A 22277-nucleotide genomic window follows, 5' to 3' on the forward strand; every position below is an offset into this window, starting at 1 on the left:
AAACAACTTTGAGTTGTAAATCAATAATCCAGTTTCATACTCGTATCAATGAACAAGATGGCGCTTAAGGACTAATTGTTGGCGTTTCGGTATTGTCTCATCTTCCTCAACGAGTGCAAAATGCAAAGATCAATTGAACACATAAAAACAGGGGAAATTTAAATTCAGAATAAAATGATATAAGCAGGACTGCATGTCACCCTTAAAAACATGTAAACATTGAATTGCTCAAAAATATTTAATATTTCAAACGTTTTCCATTCTATAATACAACAACGTAAATTATGGTGCAACTGCACGAAATTGAACAGTTTATCTATCAATATTTACATAATGGTATGTTATATGTACTTCTCTATTATGGATTTGATGGCTTTCAAGCTACAAATTTGGGATCAGGACCGCGCTTTGCATGTAAAGAGCCTACAGATGGAACTTCAGTAGCTGAAGAAACCATGGCAGAAAGAGGCTGGAAATTGGTGCTCCCAATAAACCAGTAGAGAGCCCATTTCAGATTGCAAAGGGTATACTTCAAAGCTTTGGTCCAATTCTCTTGCTTATTGAAGCTTTGTGTGATGGAGTAGTTTTCCACTTTGTCGTTCTCAATCCTGTAAGACACCGTGACCAATGAGGATGAAACGTGAAGGGAAATATGTTCACACAACATACTCAAGGGTTTGAATCTACTCTATGTTCACACAACATACTCAAGGGTTTGAATCTACTCTATCTATTAAAAACCACCAAAATCAGATTGATATTGAGATAACTAAACGACTAAAGAGTACTATTCTATACAGAAAGGAAATCTTACCTATAGGGCAGGTTGAAGCGTTTCTCAGGTGGAATGTTGTCTTCTTGATCCTTGGAATTTGCAAACTCAGCAAAGTCCTTAAGGCATGTCAAGAATAGTGTCATTGCTTTGTCATACCGTGTACTCCAAAACAAGTTCACCGGACCAAACCTAAAACACATTCATGTTAATTCAAACAACTGAAACATATAACAAGCACAATGCATAAAACACATAATTTATGCATTTCCGAGATTTATGCATTATGTACTCTTAGGAGACAGCTATCCTTTCAGGTTTACATGCTTATAGTTTAACATTCCAAATCAAAGAATTCAGAAAGTCAATACTGACAACTCGTATGTATTGTTGTTGCTGTCCATTATCCGAGGGTAGCTTCCCATGGGAATTATCTTTATCCGATAGCTGAAGGTTACTAATTAAGGATACATCACATCACTTTATTGACAGCTTTAGGCATGAAAGTCAACAAATTTCCCCCATAGTTGAGATACTGCAAATTTTGACTATTGTTTTACCTTAGGCATGCAGATTCTATATAGATGACAAGTATAAGATAAAAAGTTAACCATATTCAACTTCAACAATTACAGACACAGACACAGAAAGTGTAAATATGACTTTTCAAGGAACTACTCCATAGACTAACACTCACTAGAAGGATACTGAAATTTTGGCCGGAAATGTTGACACATTGTATAAAGAAGGAGGCAAGCTTGGCCCCAGGCAGCATTTATTTCATCCCACTCAACCTAACCAAAAGCACCAAATATCAGCCACTATTCACCATCCAGAAAAACAATTTTTCATATGGAAAATGATGCCAATTTCTTACTGGAATTTTAGGCAGTCGTCCAAGACGAAAATTGTTAATAGTTCCAAATTCTCCATCATGCCATATGGGGAAAGCATCATTGAGCACATTAGTTCGCTTTAACAACTCCAAATGTGCTTGTGAAATTTCAGTCTTTGCCAAAATTGCATCTCTCTCTTCCTGTCAAGCAGGAATATTTTGTTCGTGTAAGAAGGCACTTAAAGAAGTTTTTTGTTGTTTTAAGGAAACAATTGTTTGCAAATGTTGATTAAATTTACTGCGTACAGCTATTTAAATAACACTTTAGTTTAAATAACATTAGTAACCATGATATTTGAGAAACTTCTGAACCATCTTGGATTGATTCATTGGCTAATAGTAGATCAAAGAAAAAAAAAAGGGTCAAGAAAACTCAACTGCAACAAACCTGATGTGCAATTAGTTGAAACTGAAAGTTGTTAAACTCCTGCCAATACCTGTGACACATTGATTTAAACAAGCACAAGGAGTTGATACTTTAAAAATCCCAGCTATATACAAATCAAAGTGTGCTCTACATTGTGGTTTAAGAAAGTGATGGAGATGCAGGGGCAAGGACAAAGGAAAAATAGGTAAAAAGAGCGTTGTACGCCACAACTTTATTTGAGAACATATATGAAGGATAAAGATATAGTAGAATAAACTTACCACTCCTCCAACTCTTTGAAGCGGTTTGATTTCTGCTCTAATTCTTTTAGTTTGGTATTTACTTCTGCATTCTGTTTTTCTATTTCTTCGATTGCTGCTTCAAGTTTTCTTTCTTCTTCGTCAATCTTGCAGAATGAATATACAATCAAATATGCATTTAACCCGGAAAATCATTCCAAAATGCAGTTGATTCTTATACTAATTACAAGGGATGATCATTTACTAGTATCCTGGTTTAAAATCCATATTCTTTCAGTAGTGCACTGCAGGGTAACTAATGATATTAAAAGCCCTTAATGATTCACTTGCTAGATTAAGCACCTGTATGAGAACCAAAATTTTACTGCTTATCATACAAGTTTTCTGATAGAAACTGCCAAACAGTTACCTTTAATTTCTCCTTACGAAAATCAGCCTCACTGAGCACATCTTGTGGCTCCCCTTCCAAGCGCTGAAGACAGGCTTCATATGCTTCGATGTCCCTAGTCACATCTTCAACCTCCTTGTCAAGTTTTTCAGACAACACCTTCATGCATTCAAGGCATAATGGTTGCTCAACCTAACAGTGCGCAAGAAGGTGGAATCAAAATTAGATACTCTCTTCAACAAAGAAGCACCAAACAAAAAAGCCAGAAAATGAGTGATACCTGTGAATGAGTCGTGGCAATCTCAAATGCACGTTTCAGGACAGTTATAGTTGAGTGAAATCCAGTGTTGTTCAGCTGCAAAGGACTGTTTGGCCCACCTTCTGACAGTGGTAATTGTGTCCCACCTCCATCAGAAGCAGACTCCGATTTATACACCACCACAAACGATTCTTCCATAGCCTTCCCAGAATGGCCTACATCAAGGTGACCAAGCCCACTACGAGGACGGGGAGGGATACCTTGTACTGGGGACTTTTGCTTTGGCAGCACAACAAAAGAGTTGTCCATACGTGTTGAACCCAGAACGCTGCTAGCTCCATGGATTGAAAATCCCTGCATTGCTGCATTTGTTCATACAGACAAAATTTCACCAAACATCAGCTTCCAATATTGCAATTATAGACTGGTCTAGTACTTAGTACATTTCGTTAAATAATTGAAGATTCCATCTAAAATTACATTTAGATTATACAACAATCCCAAATTTATAATTTTGTAACTTACTGTACTCCAAACTTGATGAGAAAATATAGTAATAATAATAATTTCTCAATTAACTAAACCGAGAAAAAGTAAAATTCAACAATCCACGCAAGCATAAATTCAAAAATAAAATTATTAAATTTAAATGGGCAGGGACTGGAGAAACCCTAACCGGAGCGAGAGGAGTCGTTTGGGAACTTGTCGACGTAGGAATCGACGCCGACGATGCAGAGCGAGTGGTGGCAGTTCTGGCAAACCCATTTAGGGAGATTCGGATCGACCTGGGAGGTCCGACCTTTATAGGGTATATCCTCTTTCCTCATTTAGCTATTGGGGGGACGTTCGGGTTGTTTGCAAACTTGGGAGAGGTGTAGGATTCTTTGCTTCGATGGTTCAGCCGTCGAACTCTGATGAAAGAAATCGTAACAGTTTCTATGGCTTGTGTTGTTTCGTGATCAAAACGACCAAATCTTTTTTGGCCTTTTGTCTTTAAGGACTACCCATGCCCGGTGGAGTTGAGATGGTTCGGATGTAAACCGAAAATGTATTTAGTAAAATATTAATTTTATAAAAGGTTATAAAATTAAAAAAAAAAAAAAAAAAGTGGGACTAATCAAAGCAATAACCCGAAAATTTGACCCGAACAGCCACATGTAAGGCGGGACGCACAAACGGCAATTCACCGCCACTTTCCAAAATAAACCATTAAAAAATTAATTACTCGGGCTATATAATAAGGGATTCTTTATAATCAGGACTCCAACCCTAATTTCTTCCCTTTCGCCCTGATCCCCAAATTCCGTTCTGAAAGAACCCATAAATTTTCCTATCTCAAATCACTAACGTAACAGTTATGGAAGATCATCAAATCAGCGGAGACAATATCAACAAGAAGAACCAGAGCCCAAGGCAGTTACAGCTATTCGTTAGACTTCTCGATGGCGAAACCTTATCGCTCCAATTCCTGACCCCACAAGTCCTAGTCGGCTCTGTCAAGCACCGAATTCAGGAAATTACCAAAATCCCAATCAATTTCCAGCGCCTGATTAGCGGCCATCAACTCAAGGACGATTCTGTAATTTCCCACTCCAACGCCACCCTCAACCTCTCCCTCCGTCTTCTTGGTGGGAAGGGAGGTTTTGGATCGCTGCTACGTGGCGCAGCCACAAAGGCTGGGCAAAAAAAGACCAGCAATTTCGAGGCGTGCCGGGACATGAGCGGAAGGAGGCTGAGGCACGTGAATGCGGAGAAGAGGTTGGAGGAGTGGAAGGCGGAGGAGGAAGAGAGGAAGTTGGAGAAGATTGCCGAGGATTTTATAAAGAAAAAGGCAAAAACTGGGAAAAAAGGGGTTGGAGATGGAGAGGCTGAGAAGTATGTGCAAAAGTACAGGGAGCAGTCAGCGAGGTGCGTGGCGGTGGTTGAAGAGTCCGTTAGGGCAGCGTGCCAAAACGGAAAGCGGAAGGCGGTGCCAGGAGGAGCTGACCCCAAAAGATTGAAGATTTGGTAAGTTTTTAAGATCATATAATTTGTTTGTAATGTTAGGGTTTGGTTTTAATATTTGGGGTATTAATTTTTTTTGTTTGCTTGTTTTGAATAGGATGGAAAAGAGGAATATGAGTGAGAGTGATAGTGATGATAGCAGTGATGATGAGGAAAATGAGAAATCTGAAGTTTTGAACAATGGGAATTATTCGGATTCTAGTAACGGAACTGAGGGGAGTTCTGCTTCAGTTTCCTGGGGAAGACAGGATAGAGCTTTTTCAGGTGGAGTCTCAAGTGAGAGTGGTTCTGAGGAAGAGAAAGAGGTTGTTCTGCAGCAAAGCTCGGAATCTGATGGGGAAGATGCTCCTAATGTAGAAAATGGCATGGTTGAAGTTGAACCAGAGGTTTATGTAGAGAAGACTGCACAGGGTGTGAATGTGTTCTGCATGGAGGCTGATGTGAGTGCTGGAAGTGAAGCAGTTCAAGCTGAGATGCTGGAACATAATAATGGAACTAAAACTGAAGATCAAGTGAAAATAGTTAGTCAGCGACTCAGTGTTCCTGTGTCAGAAAATGGAGGAGTTGGGAGCAAACCAATTGATGAAGTCAATTGTTCTTCAAATGCAAAGTCTGAAGTTCACAAAGAAACAGTAGTTTCAAATGCTAATGTGGCAGAACCAGAAAAGCCATTGAATTTTGATGACTTCAATTCTCCAGAAGAGATGGAGGTATGGCTACACATTTGAAGTTCTTTTCCAGTTTCCTATTTTTGTGTAAACTTAGTTGATTTCCACTCTTGCTTCTCCTTTCCTTTTTAGTTTATTAGAGAGCTAAAGCTCATATTTCTAACTTCTGATAATTTCTTTACCATTTATAATTATTGAAGTTAAGCACCATTAAAGATTGTAGATGTAGATGGTTTGAAGGAAAGTGTTTAGAGTTGCAAAACTATACGTGAACTATTTGGCTTTCTTTGCGCTCTAGCCCTTAATACTCACATCCTTTGATATAGATCAATAGCATTGACGCATCTGGAAGGGGGCTAAAAGAAGTTACAACTTTCAGCCAACGCTATGATTTTCTAACTAGAAGAGATAGGATATTCTGCAATCTGTAGCTTCTTGCAAGTTTATCAAATACTTTCCTTTAGTCCAAGCTTAAATCTGGTCATAATTATTTGATGTTATTTATGCTGTCTTAATATCCTTGTGAAAAAAAATGGTTGCACATACAAACTAGAATATTGAAGAAAAGATGCTGTTGTTTTTATAATGCTTGCCGTCATGTCAGCTCTAACTATTTTTTCATTTCTATAGGTTCTTGGATTGGAGAGGGTGAAATCTGAACTGCAGGAACGTGGGCTAAAATGTGGGGGTACTTTGCAAGAGCGAGCTGCCCGGCTTTTCCTGCTAAAATCTACCCCTTTGGATAAGCTTCCCAAGAAGTTGCTTGCAAAGAAATGAAAACCTATATAGTAGGCTTCATCTGACCTCATAGTATTATTAAGGAGTTCCTGAATCTCTGTTACCTATGGGTATCGTGACTGTCTCTTTCCCCTTCAATAAAATTTAACAACTGGTTGGTAAACATTACACCTTGCCTGAACTGAATTTTTTTGAGAATTGTGGTAGGATGACGATGATGATTTTTCTTGTAAATGCCCATTCATCTCATTCTTGTTTATCCTTTCAATAAAATGGAACATTTCAAGCTTTTTTAGCGTGCATATGTTGGTACTGCCCTTTGGCTAGATAAGCTGATTCAGTCATGTTTGGCTGGGAGAAATTGCATGTTACATACTTCTTTTACTCTTTTGAATGTATAAAGAATAAGAGCTATGCCTACTGTGATCGCATACGAACTGAGAATTAAAAAAATATAATTGTAACATATCAAACAATGTCGGTGTGTGAATTAGCATCCTCCGCAGATGGAGAGTTTCGGCACACCGGGCATGTAGTGTTCATTCGTAGCCACTCATCGATGCATTCTGCGTGGAAGCAGTGTTTGCATTCTGGTATGCACCTGATTGTGTCTTTGCTAAGGTATTCAGACAAGCATATGGGGCAAGTGCTGTCATTCGGGCCAGGGATTCTCCGACTCTCACCTAGCACCAACTTTTGATAGGATTCAATCGTGGACTCATCCAGCCCTGTTACAACGGGCACGGGTTGTGGCAACACTGCAGAAGGATCGGTGCTCCGCCGTGTGGAATTTTCCCTGGCACGACGGCGACTGTCCAGACAGCACGTAAAGACGGCGATTCCTATCGCGCATGATACTGCTGGTATAGCAATAGACAAGCATAAAATCTTGAAAACTTGAAGACCGTTACCCGATGTGCCTGAAATATGAGATCATATGGAAATTTTGACATTTGATTAGATCTAATGTTATTTGGAACTGGGGATACACGTGATTTATTCTTCTGATGCTAACTTTAATAGGAATAACTTCATTCCACTCTTCTACTTAAACAAAACTCATGTATTTCAGTGGGTTCGATTATTATATCGGCTAAAATATAAGCTACCTAGGCCCCCTGAAGGATTAATTTGTCCAACAGATCATGCAATTTCTTTACTTTTGTTCATATTCCGAAGGTCAATGTCATAAAATCTGATTGATCAATTCTTTTTTTTTTTTTTGAGAAAATTGATCAATTCCTGTTAAAACTGACTATTTGCTTGAGATTTTCCCATTCTAATCTACCGACGGGCCTGGAACCATAGTCCCCATGAGCATGGCTCTCTCTGTTTTTACTTTTCACTTTTTCACGCCTATTACTACACTCTTCAGTCTTCTCGACTCTCCTCCATCGATCCCAACTATAGGGGATCAATGCTTTTCTTTACAACATTTTAAACTTCTTACCATATAGTAAATATCTTGGGATACTCCAAGCAGTTGACACTTTAAATGACCCAATCCCCAAAAATTTAATATGAATGGGCGGTTTTCAAGCCATTTGCTGAATCTGGAAGTAGTAGGATCAACTGGGCCGACACTCCTTCAATTTTTTTAATAAATCCAAGGGAAGCTTGGGAACTGATAAGCATTCTATAAAGGGGAATGCGTTTTATAGAAGTTTGAAGCTGGGGGTGATCCCAGAAGCAGAATCAAGAGTTTCTGGCTCTTGGCTTTTAGGACAAATAGTAGAGAATATTTTAATACTACAACAACCACCTTGTTTGAGCCGTCTTTTATGGGAGAAATGACGTCTTAGTTCAATTTGACATTGCAATAGTGGCTCATCCTTCATAATCTAACAACAATAACTTAAAATTATAAGTGAGTGCGTCATATTTAGTAAAGTCAATGACACTGAAAACGCACTAAATTCGTATATTTCACTCATTCATCATTTTTCTTCATTTGATTAATCCAAAATCATTCATCATTGGTTTAGTGATTGGCCAATACTTTTTTCACAACTTTGCCAAGTTCCCTCAGCTTCCATCCCCACTTCTCTAACCCTTTTTTCAAAGATTATCACGATTCGTGACCCAATCAATGAGTTCTTGAAACATTAATTCTAGCCTAAGGATGAAGTTTGGTTAAACAAAACAAGAGATGTTAATGGATATGCAAAATGATATGATCAATATTCAAGAAAGATTCTTACCTGATTTAGGAAGATGGAAACAGTCAATTTCTTTGCTGTTGTTGCTCTTGAACCCACAGATGCCGCCTTCTGCTTCACAATCTCCACATTGAGGTGTATACCATGTTAGCTGAATGTCATCTTCAAGGTCAGCTGAGAATGCTTCTCCATACTTAGCTGGCCATGAAACAGGAACTGGGAATATAGTGATTATCTGGCAGGATGAGGCCATTGAATTCGCAAGACTCATGGAAGAAGTAGCCAGGACGGAGTTTGTTGAATTGCTTAGGCAATCAATGGTGGTGAACCGAGACTTTGTGACTTGAGTTGGGCAGTTTAGGAAAGTGTAGTTCTGATGAAAAGCAGCAAGAAAGGGAGAACCTGAAAGATTGAAGCTAAGAAGTCGCTTTGGAATGCAATTATCAGGGTCATAAAGATATATCTGTTGGTCGAGATAATTGATGTCGCGAACGAAAAATTCTCCAGAGTAAGGAAGTTTTAGAACAATCGTATTCTGACTTTTGCAACCTAGGTTGAAACCAGGATATCCACAGTTTTCAGGGAGCTTGCCTTCTAGTTGGAAAGGGAATTGGATTGGAATTTCATTTTTGCCACACTTGGTTGTGGAACAAGGCTCTGCTGCATATATAAGAGGAAAGAGGAAGGAGAAGAAGATGAGAATATCCATGTTCAAAAGGACTGAAGCCAGGGATGGGCATGTCTCAGGATAAAGGAAGCAAACCATTTGAAGACTCCATTAACTTACTCAACTACACAAAAAGTCAACTATTAGAAAAAGTTCTCTAGCTTGTTTGAGAGAATTTCCAATTTGACATCACCTAAGGCCGTCTGTTTATGGTCTCAGAAATTACTAGGAATTCTATAGACTATAGACTACAGACACAGCAATCGAAACACCACATGCAAATGTTTTAGCTCTACTTGTTTTCTATTGCATCCCAATTCAGAAAGGGAGAAACCCTAATGACTAAACATGGAAAGTACTGCCATATGCTTGTTGCATCATTTTTTAAAACATGCTTGTTCCAAAGGGAAATGATCTCATCCCATAACCTAGAGGAAACAAATATAGAATTTTCGTTCTGAGATGATCTATGGAAACTTTCCCAGTTCCCTTTCTTAACATTGGCTAAATTGCAAAGTTAATCTAATTACTAATATTGCCCAAACCGATTAGGGTGATTGCTAGGTCCCATCTACATCAGTAGTAAACTGGAAAGGGGAAAACTATAGCGCTGCTGGCGGCAAGCGTGTTTCCTGCTTGGAGTGGCCCTAGATCCTTTGTTTCCGGTTCCTCTGGTTTCTGTATTACTCACTTTTTTTATTTCCTTTTTGTAATGTTGTTTCTCTGGTTCTTACTCTGGTGCCCAAAAGGGAAATAAAAAACCTAGCGCGCTGTGCCATTCATCCATTCATACAACTTTATGCCCATTTCTGACAATGTTTTGCATTTTTACAGGCATATGTTTCTCCTAATATGTGGCATGTCATGTTTTGATACTGGGCAGAAAAGCAAGGCTACGTGGAGGAAGTCCAATCAAAGCAAATCTTATGTTTTGAGTTATTTTTTCCTATTCTATGGGAACGGTTAGAAGTAAGAACAAATCAATTTGAATGATGAGAAAATCTCGAAAGGAGTCACAACGGCCTTGGGGAGAGAAACAGAACTTCTGCGACGTCGTGTCAAGCAGTGTCAAAGCAGCTGCTGAGAGATTCTAATTGAAACAACTTCCCCTTCAGCTCCAGCTCTCATGATATGGTACTTTATTAGAATTCCTGCTACTTAGAAAAAGAAAGAAAGCTGAGCAAATCATAACACATTAATCAATAGGAAAAGACATCTTCTGTAATCAATCATGTTATTCATAGTTGAAATCAGCAATGAATAATTCTAATCTAAGCCAGGTATAGACCATCGGTTTATGTAATTTGCAAATTTCCTTCTATTTTCACTACATTTGTATATTGTGAACTTGTTACCTTGATTTTCTTGTAAATTAGTGTTGACTGCAACTGCATGAAGAGCAATTATAGCTTTTGGTTGAAAGTCATTGGCTTTTCCTATCCATGACTTACAATTGAAGACCCCTGCCAGTTTATTGGTAAACTAAATCAGATCCTCCAGCATCTTTTTCAATAGGAGTAAACCAATCTCACTTATTCAGAGGAGCTTCACTCCCTCCTATTTAGGATAAAAAAATAAAGGTTTTCTCATGCTTACTTAGCTCGATACAGAGCTTCATTTAGGTAATAATCACTTTCTTCTAGTACTGTTTGACATTTGACGGCTCGGTGATCTCAAGAAAATATGTTAGTATTCTAAATCAGCCCAATTAAATTAAGAGCTGCTCTGACCATTTTAAAAGGATAGCTGAAGTATTTTTTTGGTTAAGAGTATTATTCAAGGTTTAATTATGCAACCAGCAAAAAGAGGACTATCCTTTAGCATTAACAAAAACGGAAATTATAAAAATGCTGAAGGATAGTCATTGTTTGAAAGGTTAATGAAAACTGAAATTACCAAAAGCTCCCCCAGTCCCAGTTACCAATTGTCGATTTAATTCTTAGCAGTCTGTTGGAGGCTTGTAGCGCATATGTCAGCTTGGTGGTGCAAAGGGATTTCATATCTTAATCCTTTTACCTAATTCACTAAGCAAAGCTTGGTAAATAAACTTTTCTGGATTGATCAAGCACGGATCAAGCATCCACAAAAGCATTTTCATCTCAACAGTTGTTGCTTGATTCTATCTAGCTTACAAGGCTAGGCGGCTAGTTAATGTAAATGCATTCTTGACAAGAAGAGAATGACAAAGGAGTAAATTCAGGTGGAGAATCAGGTTTTACCCGCTGTTGTTTTGCTTGTGAGGTACTTGAAGTCAAAGATGGCCCCATAAGCTCGCCGTACTCTCTTTTTGATTTCATGAGATCCAATAAGCTCATAGTCCCAACTTCCGTCCTGGTACCCCTGGCTCAGGAACAGCTCAATGTGCCTTGCATCTAACATCTGCATTGTTCCTACATAAACAATCAAATGTTCTTTCTTCAGGTCTGTTGCTTCCTTTTATGAAAAAGGTAAGCGCAGTTTTTATGTGTGTGGTCCAGGTTAGAGCCTAAAGTTATGCACTGCAGATTACTCAACATAAATTTGGCATCACAAATCAAACCAGTAATCTAGGTTTAAACAGGAAATATATGATGCATGCATGATCCTCTTAGCTTCTTTTTTCTTTACGTCATCCAGTGTCAAGCATGGTCCTGCCAAATACAAGGATGCCCTTTCTGTCGATAAATTAGCCTGCCTTTTGTTAAGTTCGCAACTATGATCCCAGCAGAAAGTAGTTGAGAACAGAACCGAGATCAGCAGAAAATGAGACAACAGAGATGAATGCAAGTGGAATTTCATAGATTTCTATGCCTTAACTTGCACGTTCATAGTCTACTATCAAGGATCTTATCTACCAAATAAGAGGAACAAAATCTCACACTCTGCACTTTTGTCGGCAGCAAGTCATTTTCATTGCTCACCTTCACATTTTTCTTGGTCACACACCGGGCACCGAACAAGCTGTAAATCTGCAAATTTCAACCATGTTAAAGTACAAATTAGTTGGAGTTTTGACCACAACTTACACAAGAGCACATTCCATATTACAAAAGAAAAATGCCAAGAGTCATTTCGTCCCACTTTTAACAGTACCAGCAATCCAGATTCCTGTCTTGACTTTCCTTAGCAGGCATGCCCCGCACGACTGCAACATTTCATCTATAATTTCTTGTTTTGGGATTTTCACAGGTGGACTCAGCCTTTCACTCAGAAATGCTACATCTGAATCGAATGAAAACGCTCCAATGCGCATCCAGTCTGATTACTCCCCAGGAAAAACAAACTACAGTCAATACCAAATTGTCCTTATGCTAAGACCAGCAGCTCATATCATAATCTCAATATAGATTAATAATCATATGCATCCAACAAATTCTACAGTTAATGGTGCTAAACTTGAAACTTCTAACTATTAACAAACCAATGGGTTGGTAAAGAGAACTAACCAATATGTTTCTTCTGCTGGCGGAACATGTAAGAGTGACTCCCATCTGCAAAAACCATTGGAATTTAAACTTCAAAAAGTTAATGTACACTTGTAAGATATCTAAAGGGATTTGATTTTACCAAAAGTCGAAGCATAGAGCTTGGACCAACTGAATGCCACTTGGCCAGGATCGGGAACCTGAAGATCACGCAAGCATGCGAACTTCCATATACATTCTTGCATGATAACGTTGTTAAACCATTTACTCGTTGCTCCCAGCATCACCAACGATCTTCCATCCAAAAACCTGGCTATGTATGTCCATAGATCCCGCTCGTACCTTATTGAGTATATGAAAAATATAGATTAGTTTAACCATATGACAGGAATTTAACGATAAATTACTGTTTGGTTACTGAGAAGAGAAAAAAAAATAACTAATACAACATATGAACTTAACTTGGACCGATCACTTTTTCGAAAATTAAGAGTTGTTGCGTTCTGTTTTGAGCAAACATTAATCAGTTCAAACTAGAAATGTTTCAATATTTAAACTTTGTTCGAACAAATGAGTAAAAGAATTAACTGAAACGAAGTTAATACCAAGAATTTGTTTGGTAACTGAGAAAATTTAACAGAATAATAGAAACTGAACCTTCTACTTTATAAAAAAAAAAGAAAAAGAAACCTTAAACATTATGAAATTTGAAGATTACGAAGCATCTCAAAAGGCCGTGAATATCTCAGATTCTGCCATTTCTCAGCTACCATTCGAGGAGAAAAATGCATTTCAATGCCACAACTTCTAGAACAAACAGAGTTTGGAACCGAATCGTATCTGAAGAGCAGAGAATCGTTTAAACTTCTAGATCAATGGTTCATGGAGACCTTTTTTTAGGGGGAAAAATAGAGAGAGAGAGAGAGAGAACAACAGAAATGCTATATTTTTTCTTTGATTTTCTTTATTTGAAACAGCTCATTGATGCATGATGAGCGCGAACCTTCGAGGTACGAATAATGAGAAGAACTGTGATAAAAGAAAAAAGCTTCATCGTGAAGTTGTTTTAGCTGAATCAGCTAAAACTCAAGCAGTTCAAATCCTTTTGATCACTCGTTTCTTCAGATTCAATTTTCATAGTTATATTAAAATTAAATTCAACTGAATTTAGGTTAAAATTAATTGAAGCAGCTCAAAATCTCAAAATCATCAAGCTGCCAATCGTCAAAGAGAGATAGAGATTACCTACTGAAGGTACAGCGATAAGAGAGATAGAGATTACCAACTGAAGGTACAGCGATCAATGCAATGAGGAGAGGTACAACTGCAAATTCTCTTCGTTCTCTTCAATCGGTTCCTCATTCTGTCTCTCTCTTCTGCGTTTTCTTTGTGAATATGAGAAGACTCCAGGTACATATAGGCGACGCGCCAAATCCTCATATTAAAAAATTATTCGAAAAAGAAAATGAAAATTCAAAACATAACGGATCAGAATGCTTGGTTGGGCTAAAGTAATGGATCCTGCTATTGGACCTCTTTCAAATATTTCTGGCCTACTCTGTTCCGTATCCAATTGCCTGGGCTTGAATGATTAAGGCTTACCTAAGTTTTATATAAACAATTCATTTACATATATATTGAAAAATAAAGAAATTCGATCGTAATTCTTTATAAGTAAAAAAAAAATGCATCAATTATTTAAATAAATGCTCATAGGTAATAATTACTTGTTCCAGTCAAGAAGAATTACTTTTGTAAAATGTTATGATCTTCGATTTACTTTCAGCCAACAATAATAAACATGTGAGACAAGATGGGGTGAGGTGCAAGTGCAACAATACTATACTACTGTAAAAGCCACCAGCCAAAGAGCTGGTAAATTTACATATTATAAAAAAAAAAATTTTTAAATTGGTTGTGGGGGGGGGGGGGTGTAAAAAGGGAAATAATTACAAGCTCACTGGTGACAAAAACTGAGATTCCTAATTTGCTTCAGATTCTGATTTTATCAAATACTATCTCGAAGGGGAGAGGTCCCCATCTCTTAGTAGTTCTTTAATGCTTCGTCAAGATATAAACGGGACGATACACCTTAATTCATATATTTTCTGACAGTTGGGAGCTTTACAAGGGCAAGGAACTTTAAGTTAATTGTGCCCATCAGGATCAAACAAATAATCATACCTGTCAGACAAATCATACAAATGCCATATTATATCATCCAAATTGTAATTAAAGTATCAATAAGTGAATGCAGGCTAGCTTTAATATACAGAGACAGAAATAGTGAGAGGAGGAATCCACAAATCTTACGTTCGCTCATCGCCAGCAGACACATTGGTCTCAGCAACATGAACTATCCGACTCTCCTCATCACCAATGATCCTTGCATAGCAATTAGGCATGCACTGCAAGAGGGATAATATTTTCAGCCTACAAAGAGCATTCATAATGCTACACAAGTAACACTGACGCTACTTAAGTAATCATAGGGACATCCTTCCCTTCAGTTTATATTAGTAGGGAAGGGGGCCCAATTACAATGCCATACTGAATGATTGGTTATGCATGCAATATTCCCCTTGAGGGTGGCATCGATCACTACATCCTCACTGATTTTCAAAAGCTGCATTACATAGCAGGCAGCAGCAGCAGCAGCAACAATAAAAAGTGGACCTATCCAAAAAGCAAGGGTCTATCAAGCATGATTAATTATTACAGACAATCAAGGAGTCATTAAGACTCCATCATGTGTCAAGTTAGTACAGCAAATGGAGAAACTTTAGCCATTTTGTAAATGCTTTATATTACACATAATCAAACAGATGATAGGGAAATTTATCTTACGGTTGGGAGAAACCATTTGCATGGAATTTTTTTCAGGAATTCCAGCCATTTACCCAATCTAAGTAAACATATCAAGTTGTTCAAAAAGTCAAGGATCTTTTCCATATTAACTGCTAAGACAAACTACTTAGTCAATTGGGTACTTCAGCATTGTCAAACCTTGAAAGGTCATGAAACCAAGAAAATATTGGCATGCACTTATCAATTCAACAGTCTAAGTGGAACTTCTATAGTATAAGCCACCACAAAATCATGTGTAGAACCATAGCACTTCATGATGATTCTTTGGTATGTTGAATTCTACCTCTACCAACTAAAAAATCTAGACCATTGAGATAGTCAAATCTAAACCGTTTGAATACCAGATGCAGCACAGCCATAAATCAAATTGAGGGATTAAAAGAAACTTACATAGGAATCTTTTCCTTCAGAAAGATACCGTGCCTCCCTAAGATATGCAACACCGCGCCTAACCTGCTCGCCACGATACTCAACGTCATGGAGACACACATGCTGGCAATCAACACTCAAAACATAACAATGGTCGTCCTGAGGAAAATGAAACTTCAAACCGAATGTATGTAGATGTTTTAAGAAATGGACAGAAACGGAGATAGCAGTACAGACAGTACCAATTCTCCTCCCTGAATGTTCCAATGTGCAAACAGGCCCCATCCATGAATACCAGATTTACCAAAAAAACACTGTGATTCTAAGCTCCCTAAAGTCACATTTAGATTGAATTAGAAAACCATATCAAACTAAGGAATAACCAAGGGACATAATCAAGAACCATAGCTTACCTGTAACTCTTGGGATTCACGTCATAATCGCAGAATTTTTTTTCTTCGGAGTCGTCGTAGCTCGATTCTTCCATCTTGCAGCGTTTCATGCTCGGCATTTCAAGATTCCACGTCCGTTCGATTACCATCTCCCCTATCTGTCTACGCAAGTCAACCAAAACCCTAATTTCACATCGAAACAAAGGCCCCCACTGGTTCAACGCAATCGGTTGCCCCAAATTCGTGTCGGTGGTTGAGAAATTGAAAACCACGACTACCAGAATCTCGATTAAAACCCTAAAAAACTCCCGATCGATACATTAAGGAAAAGAGAGAGAGAGAGAGAGAGAGAGAGAGAGAGAGAGAAAGACTATAAATTTCGCAGTTTCTTCCAGCTTTGTATATCTTCCAAGGTTCTACAAAATTCAAACTTCAAGATTTAATTTTAGCAAAAGACAACGAAGAAAAAATGGAAATAGAGAAAAAAAGAGTTGGCGGAGGGTAATTAGTGTTGATGTGAAATTGATATAGACAAAGGCATAGGTTTGTGCTGGTGACCTAGTTTAAGGACGAAAACCGTATGGCGGGTTGGCACATATGATGACGTGTTTTGGCTCCAAAAATAGGGAGATTGGAGAGGAAGACAATTTGGATTCGTGTGAAGCACGAAACGAAACTTGAAAGGTGTGGGGAAGTGGCCAGTGGCAGTTGCGATTGTTTATCTAATGGGTTTTGAGTTGGGAAGTTTTTGGGGTTAACTCCGTGGCACGTCGTGCAGACTTTGGCGCCTCTGGCTCTGGCCTTTCCGATTTAAAGTATAGTTGGTGCTAGCATAGATAATAGTTCATTTCCGATCAAGTTTAATTTGAATTTTATAAATGTTATATAATATTCAAAATTTTAAATTTTGATTTAAATTTAATTAAATATTTATTTTATTTAAATTTAATAAAATTATTCGATTTGATTCGATTTATTAATTTTTATATATTATTGTAATATATAATTTTTAATATATTTTAATAAATTTTGATATAAAATTATTATTTTTATTTTATAAAATTTTAAAATATATATGATTTGATCTGATTTAATTTTTTTTATTTTTTATGATCTAAAATGTTATCCAAACATAATATATATTTAATATTTAAATTAAATAAAAAATTAATCTAATCTAAATCATATACTATAATTTTAAAACGATTTTTGATTTTTTTTCTTTTTTCGCGCCCCGGTGTCTGGTGGATCTTCTTTATTGCGAAGAGTTAAAAGAAAGAGGTCTCGGAGGTGAATCCGTGGGTTAAATCCAAAATCCAAGAATGCGGTAGAAAAAAGTTCTATAAAAAAATCCAACCCTGGGTTGAGCTTTTTTCCTTCCAAAGGCAAGGAACAGGATAATGATTACGTATTAAAACGACAGCGTGACGTACGCCACTGGCACAAAAACAAAACCACGCAATTTTAGGTTGGTTATAAACCATTTTAAGACCTTATTCAGATTTTGCTTATCTGGAGGCAAAAATTGTTTCCTTTTTTTTTTCGATGCTTCGGCTGGCTGATAGTAAAATGTTTGAGCAAGAAGATTGTGTTGGTAGTGATGGCATCAGGGGAAAGAGAGAGGGCCTTCGTCCTTGTTAAAGTTATAGCAGTGTGACTTTCGCAACCTTTCCCACAGCGATTGCTCTCGGCTTAAAATCCATAAAACTGACTGCAATTGGTTGGAAGAAAATGTTGGATCATTTGTTGAGATTTTTTAACAAAAACAAATTTCACAATAAAATCATTACAAAATAAATTACACATAAAAAATAATATTTAACATAATTTAATTCAATTATCTATATTCACAGATAAAAAAAAAAGTTAATTATAAACGTAAATTTATAAAAAAAATATAAAATCTCATAAACAAACATTAATTTCGATTTTCTAAAATAATTTTAATTTTTATATTCTCTAATATATAACTTATGAAATATTTTTTATTTCATGCAAACCAATATTTTTTTAAATGAACTTTCTTTCGTATCTTTATAGATTTATCTTTCATAATTTTAAATTTAATGTTTAATTTATATTTATAAAGCTCCGTTTTGTAATTATAAAATTTTTTTATTTATTAAAAATATTTATCTTTAAATAAATTTAATTATCAAATAATTTTTTAACTAATAAAATTTTGATGAAATTTAAACTTATTTTTAATCAAAATTTGAATAAATTTCTGAAAAGAAAAAATGCGTGGGCTGCATTCTCGTATTGAATGTTAACCTACACTTCTAAAAATTTTAGAATGTCTTGTCAGCTGCTTTCATACTTCCTGCGTTGATCAAATCTCCATGTTGATCCTTTTTCTTATAGTATTCGTTCATTTGTTCTCTTTGAGAAAACTTTTTGAGCTATAGGAAAACTGGTGAAAGGTCAACTTAATTAGAAGTTTTGGATGCTCTGTATTCTATTTTTCTTTTGAGTTTATATTTAATGTATTGAAGATTAATCAAATGATATTATTTTATTAATAATTAAATATAAAATTTTACAAGTATTTTAAATAAATATATAAAAATTTATAAATAATATATAATTATATGATTCCCTAATAGTTTATAAACTTTATATACAATACATTAAATATAAATTATTTTCATTTTATGCAAGTTGTTTTAGTAGTTTTGTTTTCACAAACTTCTGATTTGTGCAAGAGCTTTAAGCTTTTTATGAGATTCACCTTGCCTTGACTTCTGTGAAATCCTGTCAAGTTTTAGTATCTGGATTTGTTAGAGTGGGGAATAATTAAACCAACTGGTGCTTTGAATGGATATTAAAACGGGTTATTGAAGGTGGGAATTCCATTTCCAAGCTTTGACACCGTGATGACTGCAATCCTCGGTGTTTCCCAGTCAAATTATGAAATAGACCATATATAACTTTGAAATGAACCAGGCAATATCCGACAAGTGAACAGGGGAGTCAAATCGTGCAATGTATGCTATAATGTAAAAGGAGAATCACTTTTGTAGAAGTACCCCACGATAAAAATTGAGTGCGTTTGGTCCCGATCAGGATGGATGTCAGGCAATGCCACTCCCATTATTTGGCGTTCAGAACTCTCCTGTTAACTTGGCATTTGGGACTCTTTCATTGGTTCTCCTGGAAAACAAATACAAAGACTTCATTGGCCAGTTTTGGCCAATCCTGTCTCCGCATTCATTAAAAAATTTGGTCAAATTAAACATTTAACAGTGAAAGACACTTAAAGAACACTAACCAACGGCAATTTTCGTTGACAAATGTCGAAAAAGAACTTTATAATTTTTTCAAAACCGAATATCTTTTCAAGCATAAACAAAATTTTAGCTCAACCTAATGCGGCCCCACTCGGTTTAATTAAGTGCCTATACCAATGGCCATTACATGTTAATCGATGTTATGTTCTAGCATGTGACCTGCATAAAAGATTATAGCAATTTTTTTCTCCATTAGTGACAGAAGAACCCATTCCTCTTTGCAGCATTTTTCAGTATTAAAATTTGATATTTCCTATTCCAAGAAGAGTTAAGAAGATTGTTCAAAAAAATTTTTTTTAGTTTAGTTTAACATTATTATTACAGTTTAAAAAATTCTCAAATTGGAAAATATATATTTAAAAATATGGTTAAAAATATAATTTAAATTTTTTAATTATTTATAATATTATTGTAAAAAAATATTATTAGTGCATTAAATTATCCAAAAATATATGTAAAATAATAAAAATTTAAAGTTATAGAGATAAAAAATAATTTTATCTAAATAATGCTTTTGAACTGCAAAAGCACGTTTAGTTAGCAAAATTAAATTTTTTTAAAAATTTTCACCCGTTTAACATTGAGATTGCAATTGCAATGAAATCAAACTTTTTGGTCAATAACCTGTTTCCAACTCAACCTAAGTGGGGCTAACTGGATTTCACCATTCTTCCTTAAAGCAACCTTTAATAAAAGTCAAATACATAGAGTTGGAATCTACTTATAGTAGCGTGACTTATGATTTTTTTATTTTAAAATCAAAATTATTAAATTTAAAAATATTATTTTTATTTAAATGAATTATAAATTTAATTTTGATAAAAAAATAACAAATATAAGAATTACATTAATATATCTCAATTTATAAATATATGTGATGAATAATCCATATAAAAAAAGCAAATGAAAAACTAATACGATGTCGGCTCTGTCCATCTTTAGTGGAGTTCAAAATTATTATATTTGCTAATGCTATGATCAAATTTCGTGCATGGAAAGTGAAACAAAATTTATGCACTTTTTCTTGTTAAGAACTAAATAAAACATTGCTCTTTTCCTGATCATGTTAGCAGTGACGTAGAAATTGCACTTTGTTAGCCATGAACCATTCTTTCAGTTCTGTCCTTTCAATGGGCTGCAGCCATGTTTAATATTCTGTTATAATTAAATTGTTAAATTTTTTTAAAATTTTGTTTCATTCTTATTTTAAATATTTTAATTAATTAAATTTCATAAAATATATATTTAAAATTATCTCATTTAAAAATTTAAAAATATTTCTTTTCTATTTTTATCAACGACATATATAATAATAAAGGATCAAAGTTAAAAATAATTAAAAATAAAAATGTGATAATTTAATTGAAACCGAATGAATAGCAACAAATTCCCCAATTTAATACTAGAGTAATTACTACTATTCTAACCCTAGCATTGTCTCTAATCAAACTACTTTTTGTGTCCAATTGTACACACATTAAAAAACACTACTAGTACTACACAATTTGTAAATTGGGCGAATAATGTTCGTTGTACCTTGACCTGATTTTTTTTTTTTTTTTTGGTTCGCCCCTTTCGTTATATGCACAGATATGAGAGTCTTATTTACTTTTTTTTTTTGTTTTTTTTTTGAGGACTTTAAAATTTTTCCTCTCTAATTTCAATAAAAATATTTTTTAAAATATTTTGAAACATAAATTATTAAAAATTTATGTGAAGATTTAATTGGAGGAAAACTAAGAAAAAAAATGGAGCAGAAATTCTCGCAACTAGAGATCTATAAAGGAAGTTTTTGTCTATTTGCCTCTTAACAAGTAGCATTAAATTTCTTCTTATTCACATTTGTTTTTCTTTGCCATTACTAAATGGTTTTATTTTGTATTTATTAAAATTTTATATTTAAATTAAATGTTTAACATAATATCATAATTTTATATTTTATTATGTCTTTTTTTTTGTTTTATAATTTTATTAAATTAGTATCGTACTAATTTTATTTATGTGTAATTCATATGATAATTCAATTTATATATAATAAAAAATATTAAATTTAAGTTAAATAATTTTATTTATTATTAATTAATTTTAAATTAAATAAGGAGTTATCTTATATGATTTATTGCTTTGATAGCGACGGGGATGGGAAGGTCAGTTCATTATTTTATTTAGTAATCTTTTTCCACAACAAATTAATATCTATATGATCAATATTGATAAAAATGCAAGCATTGTAACGATCAAATCACTCTACTTTCTTTGTAGTTCACCTTCGCTTTTCTTCTTGATATTTATTATGTGAGTAAAAGAAAAACCTAGAATAAGTTAAATCTCTTTGTATGCTAGCTAGAATCAATACATTTTTTAAAGCATTGATTATCTTTGTGTTAGTTTTAGCAAACTCGGCAGGACTAGCAGTTAAGATACTTGTATTTTCATCCAAAAGTTACTATTACCAAAGATGTAGGCCTTTCAATAATTTTCCCTTTAACCATTGTCACATGTAATGCTTGCCTTCTTTCTTAAACGGATATATTCAATCTCATATATATTATTGAGAAATGCATCACTTGTAGTATGTATACTATATAATTTATCGCTTTTAAATTACGAACCAAAAATTATATATGTTGTTTTTTCCCAAATAATCATGCTAATTAATATATGCTTTTACAACCCAATTTGTTGCGTAACAATATTCGCAAATATCATTTTCAGAGAGTACCGTTATCCACACAAGACACACGCTATAACACGTAGGTATAAACGATTTTTACAAT

The 22277-nt window shown here is 35.1% G+C and overlaps 4 protein-coding genes across 15 annotated transcripts; 1 reads left to right on the forward strand and 3 right to left on the reverse strand.

Annotated features, from left to right (window-relative positions):
* Positions 1-202: 202 nt before the first annotated feature.
* On the reverse strand, positions 203-4001 carry LOC111304834 (beclin-1-like protein). The gene is made up of 10 exons (XM_022901810.2): positions 3618-4001; positions 2963-3303; positions 2704-2874; positions 2316-2440; positions 2056-2104; positions 1650-1808; positions 1481-1566; positions 1148-1219; positions 815-964; positions 203-608 (listed from the first exon to the last, which is right to left on the reverse strand). Exons 1-10 carry the CDS (start codon positions 3766-3768, stop codon positions 377-379), a joined length of 1536 nt encoding a protein of 511 aa, XP_022757545.2. The 5' UTR covers positions 3769-4001; the 3' UTR covers positions 203-376.
* A 205-nt stretch (positions 4002-4206) lies between these two features.
* LOC111304836 (uncharacterized) lies at positions 4207-6653 on the forward strand. Its single transcript, XM_022901815.2, has 3 exons — positions 4207-4948; positions 5043-5655; positions 6244-6653. Exons 1-3 carry the CDS (start codon positions 4299-4301, stop codon positions 6388-6390), a joined length of 1410 nt encoding a protein of 469 aa, XP_022757550.2. The 5' UTR covers positions 4207-4298; the 3' UTR covers positions 6391-6653.
* Positions 5067-9293, reverse strand: LOC111304835 (putative RING-H2 finger protein ATL21A). The gene is made up of 2 exons (XM_022901814.2): positions 8553-9293; positions 5067-7271 (listed from the first exon to the last, which is right to left on the reverse strand). Exons 1-2 carry the CDS (start codon positions 9274-9276, stop codon positions 6820-6822), a joined length of 1176 nt encoding a protein of 391 aa, XP_022757549.2. The 5' UTR covers positions 9277-9293; the 3' UTR covers positions 5067-6819.
* Positions 9294-10193: 900 nt separating this feature from the next.
* Positions 10194-17047, reverse strand: LOC111304837 (putative F-box protein At3g61730). Of its 12 annotated transcripts, none has more exons than XM_089750788.1 (12): positions 16769-17047; positions 16232-16626; positions 15840-16149; positions 14895-15257; positions 13864-14765; positions 12724-12923; positions 12603-12647; positions 12238-12414; positions 12078-12125; positions 11397-11567; positions 10533-10640; positions 10200-10331 (listed from the first exon to the last, which is right to left on the reverse strand). In XM_089750788.1, exons 5-12 carry the CDS (start codon positions 14019-14021, stop codon positions 10246-10248), a joined length of 993 nt encoding a protein of 330 aa, XP_089606914.1. In that variant the 5' UTR covers positions 14022-14765; positions 14895-15257; positions 15840-16149; positions 16232-16626; positions 16769-17047; the 3' UTR covers positions 10200-10245. The 12 variants fall into 12 exon arrangements, with proteins under 12 accessions (XP_089606924.1, XP_089606922.1, XP_089606920.1 ...); XM_089750793.1 differs by having other exon boundaries at positions 14895-14989; positions 15840-15941; positions 16061-16149; positions 16232-17047; XM_089750792.1 differs by having other exon boundaries at positions 15840-15941; positions 16061-16149; positions 16232-17047.
* Between the last annotated feature and the right edge of the window lie 5230 nt (positions 17048-22277).

The sequence above is a fragment of the Durio zibethinus genome, chromosome 21 (assembly GCF_047325235.1).
Source record: "Durio zibethinus cultivar Kanyao isolate XHJ-2024 chromosome 21, ASM4732523v1, whole genome shotgun sequence".
Lineage (NCBI taxonomy): Eukaryota > Viridiplantae > Streptophyta > Magnoliopsida > Malvales > Malvaceae > Durio > Durio zibethinus.